The following is a 21,938-nucleotide window of genomic DNA, read 5'->3' as shown; positions in this document are numbered from 1 at the left end:
ACTGAAGTCTGTCTGTGTTTGTAGGACATTACGGTTTTGAAGAGTCTTTTCGAGCGTGGTGAAGATAGCCGCGGCATCTAAAAGCCCATCTTTGTGATGATTTGGACCAAAGGGCTCGCCCACTTCATCATCTATCGGTGAAAGGCTGCGAACTAGAAGCCGCGGCCTGCTGCAACCTCGATGTAACGTCTCAGGAGTCGACGGCGCTGCTACTTGTGTTGGCAATACAGTCACCTTGGTCAATCCATTTGAAAATCCCGTCGCTTCTCCACTGATCCGGTATCCACCTTAGAAAAGAAGTGCCGGCTACCGAAGGTTCTGGCGATGTTGCGAAAAAAGAAAGAAAGTGGTCATCCTTACAATGTTTGCATTCTCGAAGACAAGGCTCTGCGTCTCATGGTTTTGTATACCTTGATTGTGTCTGCATTCTGGCATCCATAAAACGCCAAAACAGCGGTACCCTCCCGTGAATATACAAGGCTCTCAGTCCCTGCCAAGCTCAAAGGAGACCCCAAGCAACCATGCCTCCGAACTCGACCACTTTTCATGTGTCCACTCTTGTCTCTTCACGCCACGCCCAAGAATCAGCACAGCCAGCCTAACCACTCTTCCGCCTGTCTCGTGAACTTCGAAATCTTGTTTACAGTGCCTACGTCTCTGAGCCCGTCGGTTATATCCACGATGCAGGCCGCAACAAGTTGTTCGAAGGGAGCAATGAGGGGATCAACCTGTCTCTTATGCGTACCTGCCGCAGGATCAGAGAAGAGACGCGCGGACTTCCACTGGAAGGAAAAACCCTCATCTTTCGGAGGACCCTGATTCTATGAAGGAAAGCAACGGCTGGAGCGAGATTGAGGAGAATTTCATCAGTCCAATTTCCAAGCCTTGGACCAGTCTCAAATAGGACGACGTCGAACGTATACTAGAGAACACATATTTTGACTTTGATCACCAACGGATGAGATTCGGCCTATCCAAACAAGAACCACGCCATATCTGCAGCTACGACCGCGATCGCCTTTCTGGAGACACCTCCGCCTTCAACACGCTAACACATAGGAAACATGGAACTCATCGAAGACCGCGAATTGGGCGCATGCCCGGAGTGTCACTTGCAGGGCCTGATCCTGTTTTGTAAAGAAAACCCCAAACTCCGCATCTGTCGACTTGCTAACTTTTGGAAATGCGTCATTGAACCCGGTCACACACTGGATGGGCTTTCCACGCGTGTAGGCACTTACTGGGCTTCAAAATCTATATCTCGATGGAATTCTCGAGGCCGCAACACCGTCTTCTCTGGGCATGCCCAAGGATAGTTTCACTTTGATCCCTGATGGCGAATCACTATGAGAGAAGGCCACACAAGTCTTCAACATCAATCGTTAAGGCGCGGCTGTGCAGACTGCACTGGATGAGTGCATTATGCGTGGTTTGGTCGCGATGACCGCCGAAGATTCCGAGCAGTGTGTCCGGTCTGGGTATATGGCATCTTCGGAGGCTTCAGCGTTGCTATGGATATGAGGGACTCTCCGACTTGTTGCGAGATATGGCTGCAATGCGAGGCAACATACGTTGAAACTTTGATCTCGGTCCAGCGATCGACGTGGAGCAAATCATTGAACAAAATTCCCATTTCACATTACAAGAGTGGAAGGCGTACAAAAACGGCTGGAGCAATATTTCATTCGACACAGAGCGCCTCTCTCATCCTCGGAGGATCTCCGATGCGATGCCATCTTACATAGATGGGACGAAATCATTCAACTACACACACCTGAGGAAAGAGGCGGAATTATCTTCCTGCAACACCGGCGCCTGGCGTCAGCTAGTACTGTTCATACGGGAAGTCAGTAGACATTGGGGATTTGTTTCCCTCGTTTCAGATCCTCGCCCCTCTTGAAGTGGATCTTTCCGTCTCGGCAAGCGAACCCCTTCTCTACTGGAGCATTACATTCTTCACATCTTGCTATCCACGCGGCAGAAACGCAACCCGCTATAATGCAATCCACTGCTAGGCTCTGAGCCCAGTCACTTGGTAATGAGCGTGTGGGGTTTGTGGGCACGTAACAGAAAGAGAAGAAAGAGGGGGGGGGGGGGGGAAGGAATAGGACGTCACAGGATGTGGATAGCCAATGGCAAATGTAGGGTCTTAATGACAAACAATTCTCACAACGTTCAGAATCCCTACTCGCCATCCAAAATCTCGATACTAATACATTTGATAACCCTAACATGCATCAGGAAGCTGACACTCGCTGCCCCATTTTTAATCCTTCATTCATAAACCTAGACTCGTATGGACTGGACTTGAAAGAAACTACAAACGTTCTGCCCTATAACTTACAACAATTGAAGATGGATTTCTTTCGCGAAGTCATCCGTTACTCTCCACTTCCAATTCGTTCCAAACGCTGCGCTAACCGCTCAATAATCGATCGGAAACTCCACGTTTGAACATCAACGCCCACACACTTTGCTGACTCCCCAGCACTAACACAAATGCTGCACAACATCCTCAAAACTCCGTGCAGCCTTACCACATCTCATCAAGCCACACCGTTGCACAGACTAACGTCAAGTACCCCCAAATCGAGGAGAAAGTGCTCATATCACGCTCTCTGCACTCTTGAGGCGCGAGTGATATACCGCTCCTTGAGATCCCATCGAAAGTTCACTGCAAAGCTTCTATCATTTGTCGATCTGAGAAGACAGTATGTATTGATCATGGCAACAGGCAAATGCGCCAATGGGATATTGACAAATCAGCTAGAAATAGGACAATTGTGCAAGGCAGCATTAGTGTCTAAATGTAGAAGTGAAGATGATATCCAACAGGGCATGTATAAGATGGGACTCTTAGGCAGAGAAACATGTAGGAAAGAAACAATGGTGGATGTCTGTACATGTTAAATTTGCCTCATCCACAGCTCGAACTGTAGCGGTGTGGATCGCTGTAGAATACTGATAGCTACGGTAAACGATAACGTAGGACTATCGGGTCGATGGAATACTGTGCTGAGTTGTTGACTAGGTAGGAGACGACGATATATACATGCCCAGTAACGTGCTAACCCAGTATAGCCACTGCCGTGTGGGTCAGGGCTTGTGGGGCCAATAGATACAGCAACACGAACACTATCTACGCGACTGCATACCGACGTCTCACTACCACATTGCAACTATCCAACGTACAGCTAAGACCATTGCTGTGCCACCGAGTGAAGCATCACTGCCGCGGGATGGTGGCACATGCGCTCATGTTGCCGAAAGGGGACTCGAGCACAGTGTACCTTGTTAAAGATGAGTATAGCTGTAAGAGCATGCAGTGACAACTTGCCGAAGCAACAAAGGGTATTTAGCGCTACTGGACCGGTCCTCCTAGGCTCGAAAAGATAGAGACGAGTGTAAGCTTGGACGCATGCAAGCGATGATTACACTGCAGCATGTTGCAGAGCCTGAAGATGCCTGTTTCAATTTCCATCTAATCTGACGTCCTGGCGATGATGCCATGATGGTGTTTATATCAGCGGTGGTATATTCCAAGAGTAAGGCCGCCGTGTTAATGACGTGGCTGGTCTATTGCCAATCAGGATTGCGAGGTCACGTAGAGTGTGTGCATATGTGCGAGGCTTGTAGATCTTGTACGCAGATGTTCGACCCTTTCCGCCGCATGGGGACTGGTCGTATATTGTTACTGAATATCGTCACGTCAGTGATAGACATGAAGGACACATTGGTGATATTGGACGGAATCTGGTTGATCTCAAACCCTTCAATAGTTGCCGACCATGCTCGTACTCGACGGAAGCGTTGGCGACTGACCATCCATGTTCATGCCCGCAGGATATGTCGGTGATAATGGCGTGGCGGAAGGATACGACGAACCACAACTGGAAGGCGCAGACATAGATCGTTCGCCATACCATTCTTTTTTCTCCTCTTCCGGCGAAGACATCTCGAGCAGCCTCTGCGGCAACCCCACAGCCATGCCCAGTTGCGTCAATTTATCTTGGAGGATGTTGATGACCGCGGGGTTTCCACCTCGGAATGAAGAAAGGACTTGCGAAAGGGAGTGGATGAGATCTCGAGGGCCGATGCCAAAATGCGATTCGTGATTCATTGAGGGCATGATGATCATAACGTCTGCTAAGGAGTTGGCGACATCGAAGAGCTTTGACTCCTGGACATTGGTTAGTACAAAGATCGTGAGCGACTAGGATGTAGCGTGTACCATTCCTGGTCCATGTGCCTCTACGCTCTGCTGGCTCAGACTGCTGAGGTTCGACAGAACATTCTGCGCAACTTGCGCCGGGAAAGAGAAAGAAAACTCGTTGTCGTTATTCATGCTGCTCAAATTCGTAACGTTCAGTGCATGCTGCCAGAGGAATATGCGCATCCACTGCTGTGTCATGGAGATATCGGCCCGTTGCAGTTCATTCTCAAGGCTCAGCGGGGCTTCGTCACTACTGAGCTGCTGCTGAGCCAGGGCAAGTGCTCCTCGAGCCGCGGAAGGATCCGCTGTAATTGTGACGTCCAGGATGTTAAAGAGGCGACATAGCTGTATGAAAGCTGGCGTAACTGAACCGTCGTCCAGGTTCTCCAATGATGGTAGGTCTGGTGCTCGCTTCAGTGTTGTTGGTACGTCGTGCTGAATGGAATGTGCCCTCTCAGTAATAAACAGAAGCCAGTACAGTCTTAAATTCTGCTGCACCTGCTCGATACTCATGAACTCGTAGTAGGAAGTCTTGTGCAGCCCAAGGATGTGTGCTTTCGTGATTGCTTCTCCAAGATAAACCGTTGAAGCGTTCATGCGACCGATGTTGGCAGAATATACGTGCAGGAAGAAGCTGCCCAGTATCGAAAAGACGGTAGTGTGTTCCATATGATCCGATTCGTCGCGTGTACGCCTTGCCTCTACCTCAAACACACCACTCGACACACGGTAGTGTCCTTCGACTGGACTGCCTGGCTCAGCATCGATAGAAAACTGGCTCACAATGGCGGCAGATATAGCAGTCGCCAGGGCGTACGCCTCCACATCGTCAGGATGAGTAAGAAGACGTGCAGTCAATGCTTCAGCATCAACCACGGGCCAGATGCCGTACCCTCGTGATTGGTAGACGTCCAGATACTGAGAGATGCAGGATGTCGATATCCGCTGGGGCTTACTTTGCGTCGTTGGGAACGTCGGGCTGATCGTGTCGGACCATCCCAGCTGCTCCACCTCAACATCACTGATGGGTGGCAGTTGTTCGATGTACGGAAACTCGGTTGGACTCGGACTTCCAAGATCGAAGCTTGCCTCACTGTTACTCCTTGACCCGTCTTGACTGCTCTTGCTGCGCTCCTGCAACCTTCTGATAGCGGCTTCTGTAGTTCGACGGGGTCCTTTGGGGCCGGATTTCCCATGCGTCTTTAAATAGGTACATTCCCAGCTTGCAGCTTCACACCGGGTACACGGTTGGTTGCCGTCACAGCGCACTTTTCTGACAGAGCAAGGGTCGCATGCTCGTCGCGTGCCCTTGCGCGGTGCAATACTACTCATCTTCGTAGCCCAGCGACACACTTTCGCGTGACGCAACAGGAAGTGCTCGCGCGGCACCGGAACCCTTCCTTAATTCGTCATGGCACAGCTCGCCCGTAGGTCCGTCGCTCCCGTAAAAGTGTAAGAATGTGGGCCAACACAGGTACGTCGGGAGATGTGTCGGTAGAAGGTATCGGATAAAGATGTTGAGCGACTCGTGCCACGATAGCGTTCTGTTCCTGCCCAGAAATGTTGTGCGAAAGACTTGCAGCTGACATCAAAAACAAAAGGTGGAGATGCGGCTACTTTTCGGTCGATCCTTCCCTGTTCGAGCTGATCGACACTAGCGAATCAGCGTCATGCGGGCTTGACGGCCGTCGCCACCGAACGGTTGACAGGAGTGACAAGTTGTTGGGCAATGTACCCAGCGCAGGTCTATCAGGATCTTCAGCCTCAACTGAGATTTCTGCCTCAACTGAGATTTCTGCCTCTTGCGGGAGCCCACCTTTGAGGCTGCGAATTCAGGTGAGCGGAGCGGGCGGAGACGATCTTGACTTGCGTCAAACAGTGGCTCGTTAATGAGATGGCTTTGCAAGCCTCGACGTGGCGTTCACAATCATGTTATAGGGCTGATAGTAGGGCTTAGCAGAGGTGTTGGTGTTGACGTTGGGCTGATGCATTGTTGAAAGCTTTCCCATCCTTTTCAGCTCTATATCGCTCGCACAGAATCTTTCCATCTGGCAACTACGTTCGGCGTACACATTGTAACCGCAACGAGTTCGACGTAAATGCAGGCTTTATAATCCTGGTCGGTGTGTTAAGACGAGGGTTGTAGACAAAGTGACAGCATTTGAGATCTGGTAGCGATGTTAGACCTGTCTCGACCTCCGCTAAACTCTTACTAATCACACTAGGCTTGTGCCTGCCCGGCATCTTTCCGCAACCCCAACACAAATGCTCTACACCCTTACTAGTAAAAAGTGAACTGCAATCAAATATCGCAGGGAGATTTTACAGATTCTGGGCTAACAGTCGCACCTAGCACTATGCTTCATCTAGTAAGCGCAGTCGAAAGTATACCTCCTTTCCGAGCCCCAGACTAGTCTACAAACTGTCAGCAATGTGCATTGGCTAGATGACTTCAACGCGCATCTCAACTTGTAAGTAAATCACTGGAGAACCTCGTATTCATCTATGCAGGACATCACTGGGCTGTGCAAACAGACTTCGATTGCTACGACACATACACCTAGGATGGATCGCAAGTCTAGGCCGCAACTTGTGTAACGTCAGGGCAAATGGCTCCTCTTTCCTAAGATCCAGGACTGGCATGGGAAAGACTGCTACTGCTCTGTAAAAAGATCCAGGGGGCCATGCAGGTTGATATCCTGAGGCATGTGGCCGCGTGATAGTGAATCTCAAAGCGGAGCTGTTGAGAGTTATCGTCATGTGTAGTACCCATGTCAAAACGACAGTCAAGTTTATAGTACTCATTAGGCTGTCATTATAAGCGGGTATCAAATCTCTCGTCCAAGTCTCTGCGACGACCTCCAGGCCTTTCAAGGCCTCGCCGCCTCAAAGCTATCACTCTCATCCCTCCTCGTCGACGAGATAACAACATCCTTTTGTATCGTAATCCCTCCATGCCGTCCACTCTGCATGACCACCATCTGAATCTCACTATGCTGGCTATCAACACCCCGTCTCGCACTCTGCACTCCGGCTCCTCCTCCACCCAAATGCCTGCTCCCCGACCTCCCATACACCCTGAAATCACTCTCCTGCTCCGACGACCCCGGCAAGGAGGACCTCAGCTGATTCAAAATCGTGAACTCCGTGCGCAGCTTAACAGCGTACACCGCAGCCTTGTAGTAGCCCTGCAAGAAAAAGAAGCCTGCATAGCACAGGCCGATGAGACTGCAATCAAGACAGATGATGAATACGTTGACGAAGATCAGGTGATGTAGCACGCGCCGAGTGGTACGTGTGTTTGTGCCGAGGAGAGCAACGTTTTGGAGATGCCGTGCCGTCTCGCGGATATAGAGGAGTGAGATGATGGTCTCTTGGAGGAAGAAGGCGGCGAGTTCGATTTTGTCCCAGATTAGGTTTGCGGGGCCGAGTTTGTGGACCATGGCTGGGTGACGCTGGAGATTGTCAGTGAACGATCAGAGGAGAAGGTGGAGTGCACTTACGGCGACCATGCCTAACACAACGGTCCCCAGACCAAAGACGATGGAGTTGACGACGACCATGTAAAGGATGTAACGGCCTGTTTCAAGTCTTTGAAGGACTAAGCTGAGTCGCGAATAAAGTACAACGGACTGCGACACAACATATGTCCACCAAGACAAGTGGATCATGACGATGGCGCCATAGCTTTCCCAGATCTTAAAGTCCAGAAGAACAATGAGGACAGCGTGGATGATGATACCCCAGGAGCAGGCGAGACAAGACCAGAAGTAGAGGCTACGGCACGTTGCCCTGGACAGCAGACGGACGCTGACTTCGACACTCAAGTACCAGGCAATCCCAAGAAACGCAGCAGCCGTCATCGCCGTGGGTAACGGCGTGATGTTCGCCGTCGGTAGCGCATCATTGTCGACTTCGAAGGCCATAGCTTTGGATCAGTATGAGGGTGGACGCATGGTGTTTGGAGGTCTCGAGTGCCAGTAGGCTGGAACACATCTATTCCCAGCGTATTGGTCGACAAGGTTACAGATAACGTCTTGGGGAGAGCAGATAGCGAGCGGACAGGCGCGCAATTCGAGGTGACCGTTAGTGGAGGCGGGTGTGAATGCGCCCGTAATGCAACCAGTAAGGCGAGGCTGCACATGTCCCGCGCACAATACAAATGACCATTTCACCTCCCAAGACGGGGATAGAAGCACATGTGTGGTAATCGCACGCGAAAGGTGATTCGCTTATCAGATTAGCGACATCCCGCTCTCTGCAATGCGAGTCACGGGTGTATGAGCTTTGCGCCACAGCGAACGCGAGGGCTCTGCCATTCGACGTCTTGCCGAGTGCGGATTCCCGTTGTGCAGAAACGGGATGAATGCCGACCCGTCAAATATCAATGCCATGTGGGTGGTGGAGCGGCTGGCTGGTGTGAGGCGATCCAGAATTACCTGCTCGAAGAAGCCTGCGAGCTGCCTTGTGAGTGTCGAGCGAGGTCGCGCTCTACAGAGACGTTTCACATGCATCGGTACGCTCTTATCGGTATCAATGAACCTGAAACGACATGCTTTGAGATGCGCCAGCCAGTGTTGATGCTATTCTCTCAGCTAAGCAGCACATGTGTGGAAGACGTTGATCCTCATGAAGAGAAGGTGTGGACTTCATCTGCAAGTGCAGCCGCTCGCACATTGGCGCTAGTGCACAAGCAATGGCTGATTGCGGAGCTCGCCGGCAGACTCCACTTCTGCACAGCATCGTCTTGAGAGTTTGAGAATTGCTTATCGCGCTTCAGATGTCAGTCCTACCTTCAAGTTGCCAGTGAGATGCTAATAAGACCTTGAGTTATGTAGTTCATTTTTGTGCCTGGAAACCATACGAAGGTCATATACGGCAGTATACGCATAACCAAATATAGGCTCGTAACGTCCAAGAATTTCAGAGCATGTCGCAGCAAGCCTGCCGTCGTCAGGACTCTGCTTTTGGAATCGCAGGGACAAGTTCAGGAGCAAAACGAGCGACCGTCGTGAAAGCGTTATTGCGGAGGTAGGAACATCTGATTGGCTGAGATGAACGCACGGACTTCTACAATGTCGATGCTGAAGCTCTCTAGCACCAGTATCACGACCGAACCTACACAACAAGCTTCAAGTCACTTCTCGAAACATTCTTTCTCGAAGAAACTAGGCCATCTTCTACGCTCGCGGTTAGAACATCAATCACGCTTACTCATTTGGCCTACCAATACTTCTTCTCACCTCAAAAATCATCCACACAACACTCACCACAATGGCACTAAACGCCTACCTCAACAGTACCTCTTCCTCCCTCGCCAATACTCCCTTCCCCTACTAACCTCTCCTAGAAAAAGTATCCGTCCTAACCCTCGACGGGCGGACCATGGTCGGGACCCTTTTTTCGTGCGACGGCTCAATGAACCTCGTGCTCGCCGACGCATACGAACGCATCATTCGACCAGCCGAGGAAGGCGTACCGAGCGAAGAAGTACCGCTGGGATTGTATATTGTGCGGGGCGATAGTGTGGCGGTGTGTGGGCGGGTGGATGAGGATATTGATGAGAAGATTGATTGGACGAAGGTGCATGGCGAGGTGCTGGGGAGTACGAGGCATGTCTGAAGGGATGACACAGATACAGAGAACGAAATTATGGAACACTATAGGGTCAGCGAGAAGGACACAATGGCCGCGGAGACGATCCGGTCAGCAGGATCTGCAGGAAAAATGACTCTGGAAGACAAAACGGCGAACGCAAGGCTGGGCGAAAGATTGGATACGACGGCCTTGCAGAGAGATGATACCCATGAAAATATTTAAGCACAGAGTACGTTACTTCACTTGACATGGCATTCGTTTCGCTGACACCGCAGATTGCGAGATCTGTCATACACAATTGTAAATAGGACAAACGCTATCGAAACAGTGTCTGCAGTTTACGCACGACTCTCCATGTTGCTTCTCATTTTCTCCGTCTCTTCTGCTACTGTATCCCCCTCCCCATCCCTTCCTTTACCCCAGCAATAGCCTTATGATCCGCCGGATTCGCAGCAGCCTCATACAGCACACTAACCGGCTCCTTATTCAGCTTCATAAAATCCCCCTTAAACGCCAAATAACTAATTCTCGTCTCATCTTCCTCACCCTGACTCCAATTATCTTCGAAAAACAATGCTAAACTCCGCGTGTTGTTGAAATGCACCCTCTTCATTGGGATCTCCTGAACCTCATTCGTCCTCGCAATCTCCAGCGTCTGTGTAGCCTCCTTCTCACTCGCCGTCTCAAAATCCATATCATCCCCAAAATTCGCAAACACCTTCAACGTCTTGGGACTCGCGTCGCTGTCCGACGTCCGTATCAGGATCGAGTGCAGTCGCACTTGGCCTGTGAATGGGATGAGCATGAGGAGTTGCTCGTCGGCGCTGGAGACTAGCTCGGGTGTGGGGGAGAGCCGCTGCGCCCATGTTTTTTGGCAGATCGAGCGCCCGCTGTTGGAGGTGTCTTCATTTAGGGTGCGCAGAGCGTTGAAGTCGATTTGTGAGTAGAGGATGTTTTGGAGGGCAGGCGTTATGTCGTCACTGTGGTCGTGGTCGTGGTCGCCATGGTCGTGGCTGTGGGATTCGTCGTGGCAGTGCGAGTGCGACATGGTGGGTGGTGGTGAGGTTGTGGTGTTGGCGGGGTAGCGGGGTAGCTTCAGCTTTGGTGTTGGTTGTTCGGAGGGTGCTCAGCGGCGACGTTGGGAGATGTGAATTAGGAGTCGTAGTGAGGTGGGGGGTATTGGTAGTCAAAGAAGCAACGGGAGATGACGCGAATGCAAGCCATAATCGCCCACTGGGAAGTCACGCCTCGGGACGGAGCATGTAGGCACGTGCACAGTTCAAGTAGCATCGTTTGGTCTTCTAATAACTTCTATAACGCTGCATGCCAACTATCCATTTCCATCGCTGTACTCAAAATAACCCCAACGCCTCGCTCAATGCACGTATATGCCCGCTGACTATTATGCCAACATGGGTTCTGCCGTCTGCTCCTGCTCAGCAGCACGCTCTTGAGCTCTTCTTTGCGCCCGGTCTCTCGAGATTTTCGCTTTCTGTTCTGGTGTGAACTCGGGCTGTTTGACAGGTGGATCGGGCAGCGTGACGCCGTTGACCTCTTGTTCGAGGGCCTCGAGCTCGTCCTCGACTTCGTCTTCGTCCTGGTTCGACATCTTGTTCGCGAGCAGCTCGCTGATTTCCTGTAATGTCAGGGTCAGCCAACCTAGCATCAGTGAGAGAGACCTGGTCATGCGCACCTCCTGGTATGCCCTCGCCTCGGCATTCTCACCCAGCAGCTTCTCCACATTTTCTATGCCGCCCATCTCTTTGTGGATCTCTTTCAGTACCGCAGTACCTTGCTGCAGCCCATACAACACGTCCTTCTGCACGAGCGCAAACTCGACATCGCTGGAGAGCTGCTCCAACTGCGCCAGCTGTGCATCCGTCTTCTGGATTAGCCCTTCCTGGTACTTCTTCCGCCTGAGCGCCAACTTGGCCCTATTTGTATCGCCCTTTGCCAGGCACTCTTTCGCGATCGCCTTCTCATGGTTGGTCAGCACAGTGATGCGCTTCTGGTACTGTCGCAGCTTATCGCGCTGGTTCTTCATATCCAGGATCGCCCTGCAGCCATTAACAATGCGCCCAAAGCATGGGACACGCAGACGCACTTGTCCTGGGCGGAGATCTTGTTCGAGCTGCTTGAGTTCCCCATGCTAGCTGTATTTCCATCAGCGCATCAGTGTATGTGACTCGAAGCGCGTGCCTGCCTTGATTGACGTAGGCGCACTGCCGACGCCGGAGATGGGCCGGGCGCGCTAGTCTTATCGATTAAGACCTTGGTCCGAGGCCTGGCAAAATATTTGTGGACTGGACTTTGGAGATTGTCAGGAACACCAACCAACTTCGAGCTTCGACCCAAGTCGCAAAATCGTTGCCTGAAGCTTGAAGGCGTCTTAATTATCTGACTACCTCCAGGTGGTACATCAAGCATGGCGCCCCGCGGTCGCCCCTCACTTCAGCAAGGTCTCGACCGTGACATCTACCAGATTGTTTGCAAGTATCTTGACGACAAGAATGAGTCACCTCTCAAACTTCGGATCTCGACTATCCAGGACTTCATTCAAAAGTCCAATTCCAGCCTCAAAAGACGGCCTAAGAAGCAGCTGGAGGACTCCATCGAACGCGTTATCGACGTGATGCGAGAGGACGAAGAGGTTAGCGATGAAATTGCTGATATTGAGGGCGACTTTGGCGAGATGGAGGAAAAGGCACAGAAAGAGAAGGAGAGCAAGTCAGCTGACTGGATGAACAAGCAAATCGTCGGTCAGTGGGCCAATTCTGGGGCCGTGACTCCCTCCACGGTCAATGGTGAGAAGAGCAAAAAACGCGATGGTGTCAAGGCCAGTGGGGAGAGGGAGAGCAAAAGACAGAAAAAGGAGCCGAAGGAGGCCAAGATCGACACTGCACCACCATCTGGCGTCAGCCTAGAGGACCTCGGTGGTGTGAGCAAGGTCATGAACCAGTTGAAGGAGCACCTTGTCCTGCCGCTGCTCTGTCCTGAGGAGTATGTTCAAAGAGAGATCCCTATCCCGCGCGGAATTCTGCTGCACGGCCCTCCTGGATGCGGAAAGACGGTCATCTGCCGAGCGGCTGCGGCTGAACTGGGTGTGCCATTCATCGAGATCCTCGGACCATCTGTCGTGTCCGGCATGTCTGGAGAGTCTGAGAAGCAGATCCGTGAGCACTTCGAGCGCGCCAAGGAGGTGGCACCCTGCCTCATCTTCATCGATGAGATCGACGTTATCGCGCCTAAGCGAGACAATGCACAGAGTCAAATGGAGAAGCGTATTGTTGCTCAGCTCCTCATCTCGATGGACAGCTTGGCCATGGAAGGCAACGATGGCAAGCCGGTTATCGTTCTGGCAGCATCAAATCGACCGGACAGCCTGGATCCTGCGCTCCGCCGTGGAGGTCGATTCGACACTGAGATCAATATGGGTGTGCCCAATGAGGCCATGCGGGAGTCCATTCTGAGAGCACTTACGCGCAAGCCGAAGCTTTCGGAGGATGTCAATTTTACCAGCCTTGCTAAAATGACCGCCGGTTTTGTGGGCGCTGACCTCAAGGATCTGGTTAGTAAGGCGGGTACCTGGGAAATGGAAAGATACCGCGAGGCACTGGAACTGCAAGCTGCAGCGAACGAGACTGAGATGGAGGTAGACGTTGCCAAAGTTACTGCCGATGATGCTGAGACAATACGATCCTGGAGACGCCTAGTCCTGCGAGTACGCGATAAGGATGCTACACGTCCTGCGGGTTTCGAAGACTCAGTCATCTCGATGGAAGCTTTTCAGGCTGTGCTTCCTACGATCACTCCGTCCTCAAAGAGAGAAGGCTTTGCCACCGTGCCAGATACAACATGGCGTGACGTTGGTGCCCTTGAAGGCGTACGCGACGAGCTCGAAATGGCTATCGTCGAGCCCATACAGAATCCACAGCGATACGCCAAGGTCGGTATCTCTGCGCCCACGGGCGTACTACTCTGGGGACCTCCCGGGTGCGGTAAGACGCTGCTGGCCAAGGCCGTTGCTGCAGAATCAAAAGCAAACTTTATCAGCGTTAAGGGTCCTGAGTTACTGAACAAGGTACACTATTTCCCATTTCTATACATTCTGAGTACCTTAACTGACTCGACGCTAGTACGTCGGAGAATCCGAACGCGCCCTCCGGCAAGTCTTTATGCGCGCCCGCAGCTCCGTTCCCTGCGTCATATTCTTTGACGAGCTGGATGCTCTTGTGCCCAAGCGCTCTAGCGAACTCCATGAGGCGTCCGCACGTGTCGTTAACACACTGCTCACTGAGCTGGATGGCCTTAGCATGCGCGAGGGCATATATCTGATTGCAGCCACCAATCGCCCTGAGATGATCGACGAAGCTATGTTACGTCCTGGCCGTTTGGAGACACTGTTGTATGTCGAGCTTCCCAAACCAGAAGAGCGCGTCGACATTCTGCGCGCCCTAATTAGGCAGCGTGGAGTCATTCGCGAGTCTTTGGCGGAGGTGGGACGCCGGGAGGAGTGCAACAACTTCTCTGGAGCTGACCTTGAGTCCTTACTACGCAAGGCAGGCCAGCACGCACTCCGCCGCCGTGCCGAAATTGTTGAGGAAATCGACATTGTGGAGGCAGTCAAGACCATTAGACCTAGCGTCGGTGATGTCAAGAAGTATGAGGACTTGCGTAAGCGCTTCGAGACGAAGCTGTTTTAAGGTGTCAAGTAGTTAGGAATGAGAGATTAACAAGACCTGAAGACCTCCTGTCTTGTGAACCTTGGATGCTGCGACTTCCTCCAACTTCTGCTTTTGCTTGTGAAAGCGACGCGTACAATGCATTGACGACCTCCTCAGTTCGCTTCACACGCACGATCAAAGCTATTTCACTGCCTGACTACCTCCACACCAAACCCCTGTTCACCACTCTTCATTCACTTCACTCTCCATCCAATCCCCGCGTCACAAGAGTATTCCGACTCCCTCCAGCATCTCATATCCCAACCACACCAGGACCACACCTACCACGCTCAAAACTCCACCGTTTACCTCCAGCATGTGTACCGAGATCCACGCCCACTACTCCAGCTGTCCGCACACCCACTTTCTGAAGTGGACTTATTGCAGCTTGACTGCCTCCAGCGTGCCGGCAGCCGGAAGAGCCTGTCGATGCTTCAGACGCAAGACCAAGGGTTGTGTGAGTGGAAGAGCAAAAGAGTGCCAGGATTGCGCTATGGATCGGAAGATTAAGGAGGACTTCGGGGATAGCGCTGTGGACACTACGGATAATTGTAGAAAGATCAAGAAGATTCGCTTTTGAAGACGAAAGGATGAGAAGGGAGATGAGATGCCAGCATTTGCACCGATGCCAGGGATGCAGGTGGCGCCTGCTGTGGACTCCGAGGCCTGGCCAGCGATGGAGGCGACGCCGGTTACACTGCCTGACGAACTGAAAGAGTGGTTTGGCAGAGAGCAAAGGCAAAAGAGGAGCAGGAGTCGACATGATAGTGCGTCGTTGCATAGTCGAGGGAGTTGGCGCGACAAAGTAACGGGTAAACACAAGAGCAGACGGGTATTGTTCTGGTTCAAAACATCCTTCCAGAAAGGCTAAGGCACATAACCGGGCTATAGGATATATAGTTAAAGAACACCGGAGCAAACACTCAGTACTAAGGATGCCCAAAATAATAGCCTCTCGCCTCTCGCCTCCAACACCACCCCATCCACACTATCATACAGCGGCACCGTCAAATCGCCCTCGCTATCCCCCCTCCCTCACCTTGCCACCTCAAGAACGCCTCAAATGCCGCCGTCGCCAGTGCGCGGCTGTCGAAGTTTCCAGGATAATGGTGCAGTTGTGCTAATGCAAAGAAAAGCGGGCGTAAAATCGCTGAACTCAAAGATCCTGGGACAACGGTTGTGCAGCTGTCAATGCAAGCAGTGAATGCAGGGAAACCCGTCAGTGTCAAGCCGTTGAAATGCACTGCACGCACTTTTGTTTCCAATCGGACATTCACTCTGCCTTGTTTTCTAGGCGGTCGATAAGCGGTGAAATGTTGCAAGGGTAAAACCCTAATCGTTGCCAACGTGGCTAGCGGTCATCGAAAATTTTCTGACTTCGGTATATTGCGAGCTGAGTATGGCTGGATTGAGCTGTGTGTCCGTCTAAAGATCTAAGATCAACCAGTTCGGGAATATGGTTGTGGGAAGGAGGATTCGGCGCAGACATTGGGTGTAACGTCATTGCCTTGCTGGGCCATGATGCTAGCAATGAAGGAAGCAAGATACAGAGAGCCTTGGAGCATGTTGGCCTGTCGTGGAAATGCTCGAGGCATGCTTTCGGTGGCCGCCGCTGATGAACAGATGAGCAGGCTGATCAGTATGGACAACAAGGGTAACAACATATTTCATTAAATGTTCTTTTGGTAAAGGAAATTCATTGATAGAATCGAGCGGGTCAATATTTACTGCCGAATAGCATACCAGTAGCTAACACTAATCATCATCCACAACGAACATAAGTTATTCACAAGAACCGAACAACGCTCGAAACACCGCTTGCCCTCTTCACTTCCTAGTGGCAACCTAGCCCTGCAATCCATCCTTGATCATCGCACCAATAAGCTGCACATGCCTATTCGCATTCGTCTCACTCCATTCATTATCATAGTTCAACCCATACGGCCAAATGTGCCCACCACCACAGTTGATCACCGCACTCGCACCATCCCAGCTCCTCAGTAGTGGCAGCGCAGTCCTCCAGTCTCCAGCTGCGCATTTGGTGTTGAACGCGCTCGTCTGCCCAATCCCTAGCGTATGGCTGATCTCATGCATGGCTGTGCGCTCATTCATGTACGCCCTGTTCGAACCAAAGCGCAGGTCGCCGTTAAAATTTGCTTCTGCGGTCGGCACGCCGGGTGAGTAGGCAACGCGGATTGTTTTTGAGGCGGATGAGTAGCGACCGTAGCGCGCGACGGCAAGACGCATGGCGGCTTCGATTTTCGCGTAGGCGTCGCTCTGGTCTGCGGTTGGATTCGATGCTTTGGCAAGGGTCCAGGTTATGGCGCCGTGGACGGTGGAGGCGCATGCCAGGACGGGGAGTATGAGGGAGAACTTCATGGTTGCGGTTTGTGTATGGACTTGTGCTGAGGCGAAGGGCGCTTCGGATGATGGGTGAGCTGCGGTGGATGGGCTGCACTGAATCGACACGAATATTGCGATGGAATGGGCTTTATATAATGGCTTCATCATACGTCGATCATACAATTCACTCCTGCTTCGAGACCAAAGTCGTTCGTAGAGACATTGCAGGACTCGACTTCCACAAGAAGCTACACATCCGTGCAGCAATGTATCAGCGGACCTTGAGCAGATTGCTTTGGCAGCAAGCTCACCAAAGAAAGGAGATGGAGTCTATGGTGTTTGTTTCCGCTGTTTACTCTAGATTGCCTTGGCAGCTTCCGCTGAAACGCCATGATTGCCAGATGCCGAAATGAGGCGCGTGCGTGCAGATCTTCGTATTCCTCCGCAATACGGAACATTTGTTTGACTATGACAGGGATCTAATCGGCACTTGGGCTGGGCATCGGTGGTTGGCGAGGCTGTCATTTTAAGGGGTACACGTGGGCAGTTGCAGGGTCGATCTCGCTCAAGAGCCGAATATTCTTGGAGAAGGCCGGGGTAGGACTCGCTGTTTAAGCCGATGGACTTTGAGATAGAGTTTGTGGTCTGAGGGGGCGCAGGGGCGATTGGAGGGTTTAACGAGGTTTGATTGCAGTTGTAACACAGATGGTGGTATTGACAAGGTATGGTCTTGGCGACAGGAGATAGATACTGCCATCAGTCGAAGCATTGCATAGCCCACCGGGGGATGTCACCATCCCACCGGGCCCATAAGTGTATCTCACAGAGTGCATTCAGTAAAGTGCGTCGGTGGCACACTCCATCTACGCGCCGCCCTCACGCTTAGCGTACTCCTCCTCGATCCTCTCTTTATACAATTTCTCTGCCTCCCTATCCTTCTCTATCTCTTGTTCGCTTTGTTGTGTGTTCGCGCTAGCTACGCTTTGTGTGTTCGGTCGCGAGACATCGTGCGCCGTATGTGCGGTTGCTGAGCTGACAGATGTGGTAGTGGCTGGCATCGTGGTTCTCTTGACTTATGGTTGGCTGAGAGTTGGCGGCAGAGGTGTGTAGAGTAGGGATCGGTAGAGAGATGATTGTGATCTTGTTGTGGGAAATTGTACACGGAAGCCTGGGTGGTCTTATACCTGCGAGCTGTAGAGTTGGTGAGATGGGTTTCCAGGTAGCGACGTCATGCTGTGGCGCTGTGGCGGTGCAGATGGATGGAAGCTTCTGCTCTGCGCGATTGGTGGCTTCGGGCTTAAGGTGCCTTCCTCCTTGCACTATCAATGTTCACAAGTTCTTCCAAGGGTCTCGAGGGACTGTCCAGGGATTGATATGATGGCATCAACCTCAGTCTACCCAGCTAAAGCCTTAGCAATGACCGCCTTCGGCCTCTCGCCCATAGGAATCTGCAACGCCAACTCATGTCCCTTCTCCGTCATCTTTCCCCACGTCTTCTGCAGAATCTTGATAATCTTCTCCTCGTCATGCTCTTTCTCAAAGGCTTCAAATTGATCATCAAGAAATACCAGACAAGCAACATCTTCCAGTACCTGCGTCTCTTCATCCTCTTTCAGATCTTCCTTTCTTATCAGCGCACCCACTCTTTGTGTTGTCTCCTCAGAGTATCCGGCGTCCTTGCAGATAGTTTCAACGAGCTTGGCTTGACGTTTTTTGAGGAAGGTGCGCCAGCTGTGGTACCCTACGCGTGTCATGGGATAGGATGAGCGTGGGACTTCCCAGCGACGGAAGTGTTGCGCGCGGATTGCAAGGCGGAGGTGTTCTGGCGCATCTGGAGAGCGCTTTTCGAGATAGGATGTGCATTTTTGCGCGTAGTGCAGTTCGTAGGGGATTTCGGCGCCGGCGATGGTGGTTTTGTTGGGGTCGAGAGCGTGCGCGGAGTCGATGGCTGCGAGCGCCTTTTCGTAAGGAGATTCGAATGCCATGACAAGGACCAGTGTACACTGATGATAGGGAAGCTGAACTCTGCGTAACGGCAAGGTGTCGATTCCAGCTATATCGCCTGAGGTGTGATTTGTCGCGATTAGCAGCGAAGCGATAACGGATGCCCCACCATGGCGGGGAGTACCTTAGCGCAACCACAGTCGTGCCACCTTCGATGACCATCCATCACCGATGCTTCCACATCATCTCTCATGAGGCAGGAATTATCTGAACACTATCCCAACTCGATTGAACACGATGACAATGATGCGGAAGGTCACTTCCCCTGATTTCCTAGGGGTGCGCGCCTTCCCTGATCTGGTCTAGGCCGCGCCTCGTTTCTCACCTTGCACATCAACACCGAGTACTTCAACCTCAGGAGCGGTGAGTATATAAGGGCTCCAATATTGAGAATAGCGATGCTATCGAATCATCACATTCTTGCCTCTTGTTATGGACTTACTCGATTGCGAAACTTTCGCGCTAGGATCGAGCTTCGAAACGACGCAGCCATTGTCCCAGAACTTGGACAGCCGTGATATTACGCTACCTTGGACGGACGACACCTGGCTTACGGAAGCGATAACCACTTATAACGCTCTTTCCGTCACGTCCCTATATCACTGCCATTCGAGACCCCCTACAACAAGCGGACAGTACTAACACTTTCGAAGTTGGCATTTCATTGCCTTGTATCATCTGTGGCCATTGCACATGTATTTTTGCTTCTTTTTAGACTGGAGACGAGTTCTCTTTTAGACTGCAGAATCTGCTATCTGCCCAGACCAACCTGATCCGACAGAAAACACGTCACTAGGTCCGCAGTCACTTGACGTAAGGCAACAGCAGCAGGTCGACTACGAGCATGCTCCTCAATTTCCAGTATGCGAAGACGACAGGCCAGAGAGAGGACTGTAAGTGGAGCATTCAGCACACAGTATCGTTCCCACTGCAGCGGGTGCATCGCCGGTAACCCTCGAGCCAAGCGCGAATACCGAATCGCTACCTGCAACTAGAACAACGTTGACCAGACCTAAGCGAACCAAGATCTACGATGTAGCTAAAAGCGTTCTGGAGAAGCATTTTCGCCAAAATCCGCACCCGAGTAAGGGTGAGGTCTCTGTGCTTGGGCAGGCGACACAACTTACAGCTAAAACCATTCAACCGTGGTTTTCCAACTCAAGATCGCGCAAATCAAAGGTCTTACATGATTACCACGATGGGCATTGGTAAAACATAGCTAACAGGGGTATCTAGCACCCAAGCATACACCTGTCGAACCCAACAGTGGCATTTCTGCGGCTGATTTGGAGGCACTGAGCCACGTCTCGGCTGCCGGTAGTAAAAGCTCCACTGAGACCTGGCTAGAAAGCTCTGAATACCCGCATCCCCTTCCCGTAATCGCATCGCCGTGAGACCTCTGGTTTACTCGGCAAGCCAATACTGCCCGGTGCTGCAATCCCAGCATCTGTAACGCTGGGAGACGGCTCCCGCAGTTCTGCTGGCTCTGGCTCGTCTCAACAGAGCAAACACAATCGAAGGTCAGTCGACTCACGTGGATCCCGTCGCGGTAGGAGGCAATGGAAATCTTACTTCCGGCGCTCTCGAAATGCTAGTGCGTCGCGCAAAGTTGAAACACTTTTGGGTGATTTCAGTGTCAGCGCTGTCGGATACTATGCCTACACGTGGCCCGAATGCGAAAGTTCATTCGTCACTCGATATGAATGGGCCCGTCATGAAGAAGCCATACACTACTGCCCGTATCGGTGGGTATGTTACTATGAAGATGCTAGCCCTCTAGAGCCTCCGAAATTCTTTGTCTGTCAAACGCAGAACATAAATCTCTGACATCTTGTAGAGAAACACTTCTCCGCCTGCATGAGTGTCGAGTTGCAGCAGCGTGTCTTCTGGAGACAAGACAAATCCATCCAACACGCCAAATGTGTTCATGGAGTCGAGATCCCAGCAAAAGCTCTGATCAATGCGTAGTGCAGTGCGAACCCATCATTCATCCAGATCAGTCTGGGTTGTGGTTTCTGTGGTGCGATGCTGGACTCCTGGGAAGTACGGCGAGACCATGTCGGTGAGCACTTCAAGGCGGCGCAGAGAAATCGTTATGGTGGCCACTCACATTCGTCATCGACGAACCACCACCCAATTCTGCACTTGGCGTGTGGTCTTGCTGCTATTGAAACCAGGTAGAAGCGTCGTGCACCGAGACGATGTCGCATTCCATTGTCTGTTATGCTTATCAGACTCAGTGTATCTGTGCGACGTAAATTCGGCCATGGACCATACCCTTGAACACATCTTCCAGCTGTGTGAGCAACATCTCTACCACAACGCGGAGCGGTTCATCTCTCATCTCTAACAGTGCTATGGGGCGACCGCAGCCATCTATCCGTGGTCAGTTGTTCTTTCTCAGTCCAGAGGACCGCGCGATTTTCAACTTCTATAGATTGCAAGTAGACTAGAACAGCTCAAGGTTTTCGACGTTATCACGCCTGAAATTTGAACATATTTGACATGTCAGGGTGATGACACATTATCGTCTAATGTGGACACTGCTTCCATTCCAGCTCAACGCCATCGTCAAGACGTCTCCTCAGACAGCGTATTATTGTGTATAAGATTCCCGCACAATAGTAGTAAGATTTGCTTCATACAAGACCTCTACACAGATATTGCTTGATAGTAGAATACGAGGTTGATTTTCCGTGGATCCCAATCCTTCGCGATATGCATCTAAGCAGGCAATGCACAGTTTCCTTCTCCAGGGGTTTGACTCCAAATTCCGTCTTGACAGTTGGTCTAGCCTCCATCTCCCTCGAACCGCTTAGCTCCACGGTCTCTCAGGATCGGCATCCACCTCCTTACCCCACTCCACCAGATCCGCTTTGTACGCCATCAAGAGCCCCTCTGCAACGGGCTCTCTCAGCACCGTCCTCCTCTCCCTGCGCCTCTCCTTCCTTTTTCTTCTCTCTTGCTCAACCGCCCTCGCAGGATACACACCCGGCCAACCCTCTTCCTCCACTCCCTCAGCCGTCTCAGTCCAGTATGGTAGTATGTGTCGTCCC

General features: G+C 51.7%; 10 protein-coding genes across 10 annotated transcripts; 4 read left to right on the top strand and 6 right to left on the bottom strand.

The window, feature by feature from the left end:
* Positions 1-3,399: 3,399 nt before the first annotated feature.
* BU25DRAFT_70070 (uncharacterized protein) lies at positions 3,400-5,659 on the bottom strand. The gene is made up of 2 exons (XM_033712026.1): positions 4,232-5,659; positions 3,400-4,177 (listed from the first exon to the last, which is right to left on the bottom strand). Exons 1-2 carry the CDS (start codon positions 5,543-5,545, stop codon positions 3,773-3,775), a joined length of 1,719 nt encoding a protein of 572 aa, XP_033561356.1. The 5' UTR covers positions 5,546-5,659; the 3' UTR covers positions 3,400-3,772.
* Positions 5,660-7,033: 1,374 nt separating this feature from the next.
* Positions 7,034-8,381, bottom strand: BU25DRAFT_491648 (uncharacterized protein). The gene is made up of 2 exons (XM_033711583.1): positions 7,717-8,381; positions 7,034-7,668 (listed from the first exon to the last, which is right to left on the bottom strand). Exons 1-2 carry the CDS (start codon positions 8,137-8,139, stop codon positions 7,084-7,086), a joined length of 1,008 nt encoding a protein of 335 aa, XP_033561355.1. The 5' UTR covers positions 8,140-8,381; the 3' UTR covers positions 7,034-7,083.
* Positions 8,382-9,333: 952 nt separating this feature from the next.
* On the top strand, positions 9,334-10,032 carry BU25DRAFT_411230 (Sm-like ribonucleoprotein). Its single transcript, XM_033706504.1, has 2 exons — positions 9,334-9,512; positions 9,564-10,032. Exons 1-2 carry the CDS (start codon positions 9,488-9,490, stop codon positions 9,833-9,835), a joined length of 297 nt encoding a protein of 98 aa, XP_033561354.1. The 5' UTR covers positions 9,334-9,487; the 3' UTR covers positions 9,836-10,032.
* An 87-nt stretch (positions 10,033-10,119) lies between these two features.
* On the bottom strand, positions 10,120-10,994 carry BU25DRAFT_411229 (DUF1000-domain-containing protein). Its single transcript, XM_033706503.1, has one exon. It carries the CDS (start codon positions 10,857-10,859, stop codon positions 10,197-10,199), a length of 663 nt encoding a protein of 220 aa, XP_033561353.1. The 5' UTR covers positions 10,860-10,994; the 3' UTR covers positions 10,120-10,196.
* A 90-nt stretch (positions 10,995-11,084) lies between these two features.
* On the bottom strand, positions 11,085-12,001 carry BU25DRAFT_411228 (charged multivesicular body protein-like protein 6). Its single transcript, XM_033706502.1, has 3 exons — positions 11,916-12,001; positions 11,505-11,868; positions 11,085-11,447 (listed from the first exon to the last, which is right to left on the bottom strand). The coding sequence occupies exons 1-3, from the start codon at positions 11,957-11,959 to the stop codon at positions 11,214-11,216; spliced, it is 642 nt and encodes a 213-aa protein (XP_033561352.1). The 5' UTR covers positions 11,960-12,001; the 3' UTR covers positions 11,085-11,213.
* A 147-nt stretch (positions 12,002-12,148) lies between these two features.
* Positions 12,149-14,548, top strand: BU25DRAFT_491644 (AAA-domain-containing protein). The gene is made up of 2 exons (XM_033711582.1): positions 12,149-13,892; positions 13,948-14,548. The coding sequence occupies exons 1-2, from the start codon at positions 12,237-12,239 to the stop codon at positions 14,512-14,514; spliced, it is 2,223 nt and encodes a 740-aa protein (XP_033561351.1). The 5' UTR covers positions 12,149-12,236; the 3' UTR covers positions 14,515-14,548.
* A 1,832-nt stretch (positions 14,549-16,380) lies between these two features.
* Positions 16,381-16,914, bottom strand: BU25DRAFT_431738 (uncharacterized protein; the record flags this gene model as incomplete). Its single annotated transcript, XM_033708673.1, has 1 exon — positions 16,381-16,914. The coding sequence occupies one exon, from the start codon at positions 16,912-16,914 to the stop codon at positions 16,381-16,383; it is 534 nt and encodes a 177-aa protein (XP_033561350.1).
* Positions 16,915-18,264: 1,350 nt separating this feature from the next.
* Positions 18,265-19,281, bottom strand: BU25DRAFT_69994 (uncharacterized protein). Its single transcript, XM_033712025.1, has 2 exons — positions 19,007-19,281; positions 18,265-18,940 (listed from the first exon to the last, which is right to left on the bottom strand). The coding sequence occupies exon 2, from the start codon at positions 18,861-18,863 to the stop codon at positions 18,273-18,275; it is 591 nt and encodes a 196-aa protein (XP_033561349.1). The 5' UTR covers positions 18,864-18,940; positions 19,007-19,281; the 3' UTR covers positions 18,265-18,272.
* A 445-nt stretch (positions 19,282-19,726) lies between these two features.
* BU25DRAFT_422037 (uncharacterized protein) lies at positions 19,727-20,743 on the top strand (the record flags this gene model as incomplete). Its single annotated transcript, XM_033708129.1, has 5 exons — positions 19,727-19,775; positions 19,817-19,966; positions 20,119-20,272; positions 20,358-20,631; positions 20,720-20,743. 5 exons carry the CDS (start codon positions 19,727-19,729, stop codon positions 20,741-20,743), a joined length of 651 nt encoding a protein of 216 aa, XP_033561348.1.
* On the top strand, positions 20,586-21,355 carry BU25DRAFT_69991 (uncharacterized protein). The gene has a single exon (XM_033712024.1). It carries the CDS (start codon positions 20,843-20,845, stop codon positions 21,230-21,232), a length of 390 nt encoding a protein of 129 aa, XP_033561347.1. The 5' UTR covers positions 20,586-20,842; the 3' UTR covers positions 21,233-21,355.
* The last annotated feature ends 583 nt before the right edge of the window (positions 21,356-21,938 follow it).

Source organism: Macroventuria anomochaeta, assembly GCF_010093625.1.
Source record: "Macroventuria anomochaeta strain CBS 525.71 unplaced genomic scaffold BU25scaffold_18, whole genome shotgun sequence".
Classification (NCBI taxonomy): Eukaryota; Fungi; Ascomycota; class Dothideomycetes; order Pleosporales; family Didymellaceae; genus Macroventuria; species Macroventuria anomochaeta.
Note: the sequence above shows the minus strand (reverse complement) of the source record. Positions and strands in the feature narration are given on the sequence as shown.

Bases quoted from the DNA above. Each gene is read 5' to 3' on its own strand.
- BU25DRAFT_491644 (XM_033711582.1), top strand. From the start codon at position 12,237: ATGGCGCCCCGCGGTCGCCCCTCACTTCAGCAAGGTCTCGACCGTGAC. The intron at 13,893-13,947 runs GTACACTATTTC...ACTCGACGCTAG, and splicing joins GTCCTGAGTTACTGAACAAG to TACGTCGGAGAATCCGAACG.
- BU25DRAFT_69991 (XM_033712024.1), top strand. From the start codon at position 20,843: ATGCGTAGTGCAGTGCGAACCCATCATTCATCCAGATCAGTCTGGGTT.
- BU25DRAFT_491648 (XM_033711583.1), bottom strand. From the start codon at position 8,139: ATGGCCTTCGAAGTCGACAATGATGCGCTACCGACGGCGAACATCACG. The intron at 7,669-7,716 runs GTAAGTGCACTC...GACAATCTCCAG, and splicing joins TTGTGTTAGGCATGGTCGCC to CGTCACCCAGCCATGGTCCA.
- BU25DRAFT_411229 (XM_033706503.1), bottom strand. From the start codon at position 10,859: ATGTCGCACTCGCACTGCCACGACGAATCCCACAGCCACGACCATGGC.
- BU25DRAFT_411228 (XM_033706502.1), bottom strand. From the start codon at position 11,959: ATGGGGAACTCAAGCAGCTCGAACAAGATCTCCGCCCAGGACAA. The intron at 11,869-11,915 runs GTGCGTCTGCGT...TAATGGCTGCAG, and splicing joins AAGATCTCCGCCCAGGACAA to GGCGATCCTGGATATGAAGA. The intron at 11,448-11,504 runs GTGCGCATGACC...CTGACATTACAG, and splicing joins AGGCGAGGGCATACCAGGAG to GAAATCAGCGAGCTGCTCGC.
- BU25DRAFT_411230 (XM_033706504.1), top strand. From the start codon at position 9,488: ATGGCACTAAACGCCTACCTCAACA. The intron at 9,513-9,563 runs GTACCTCTTCCT...AACCTCTCCTAG, and splicing joins ACTAAACGCCTACCTCAACA to AAAAAGTATCCGTCCTAACC.
- BU25DRAFT_70070 (XM_033712026.1), bottom strand. From the start codon at position 5,545: ATGAGTAGTATTGCACCGCGCAAGGGCACGCGACGAGCATGCGACCCT. The intron at 4,178-4,231 runs GTACACGCTACA...AATGTCCAGGAG, and splicing joins AGGCACATGGACCAGGAATG to TCAAAGCTCTTCGATGTCGC.
- BU25DRAFT_69994 (XM_033712025.1), bottom strand. From the start codon at position 18,863: ATGGCATTCGAATCTCCTTACGAAAAGGCGCTCGCAGCCATCGACTCC.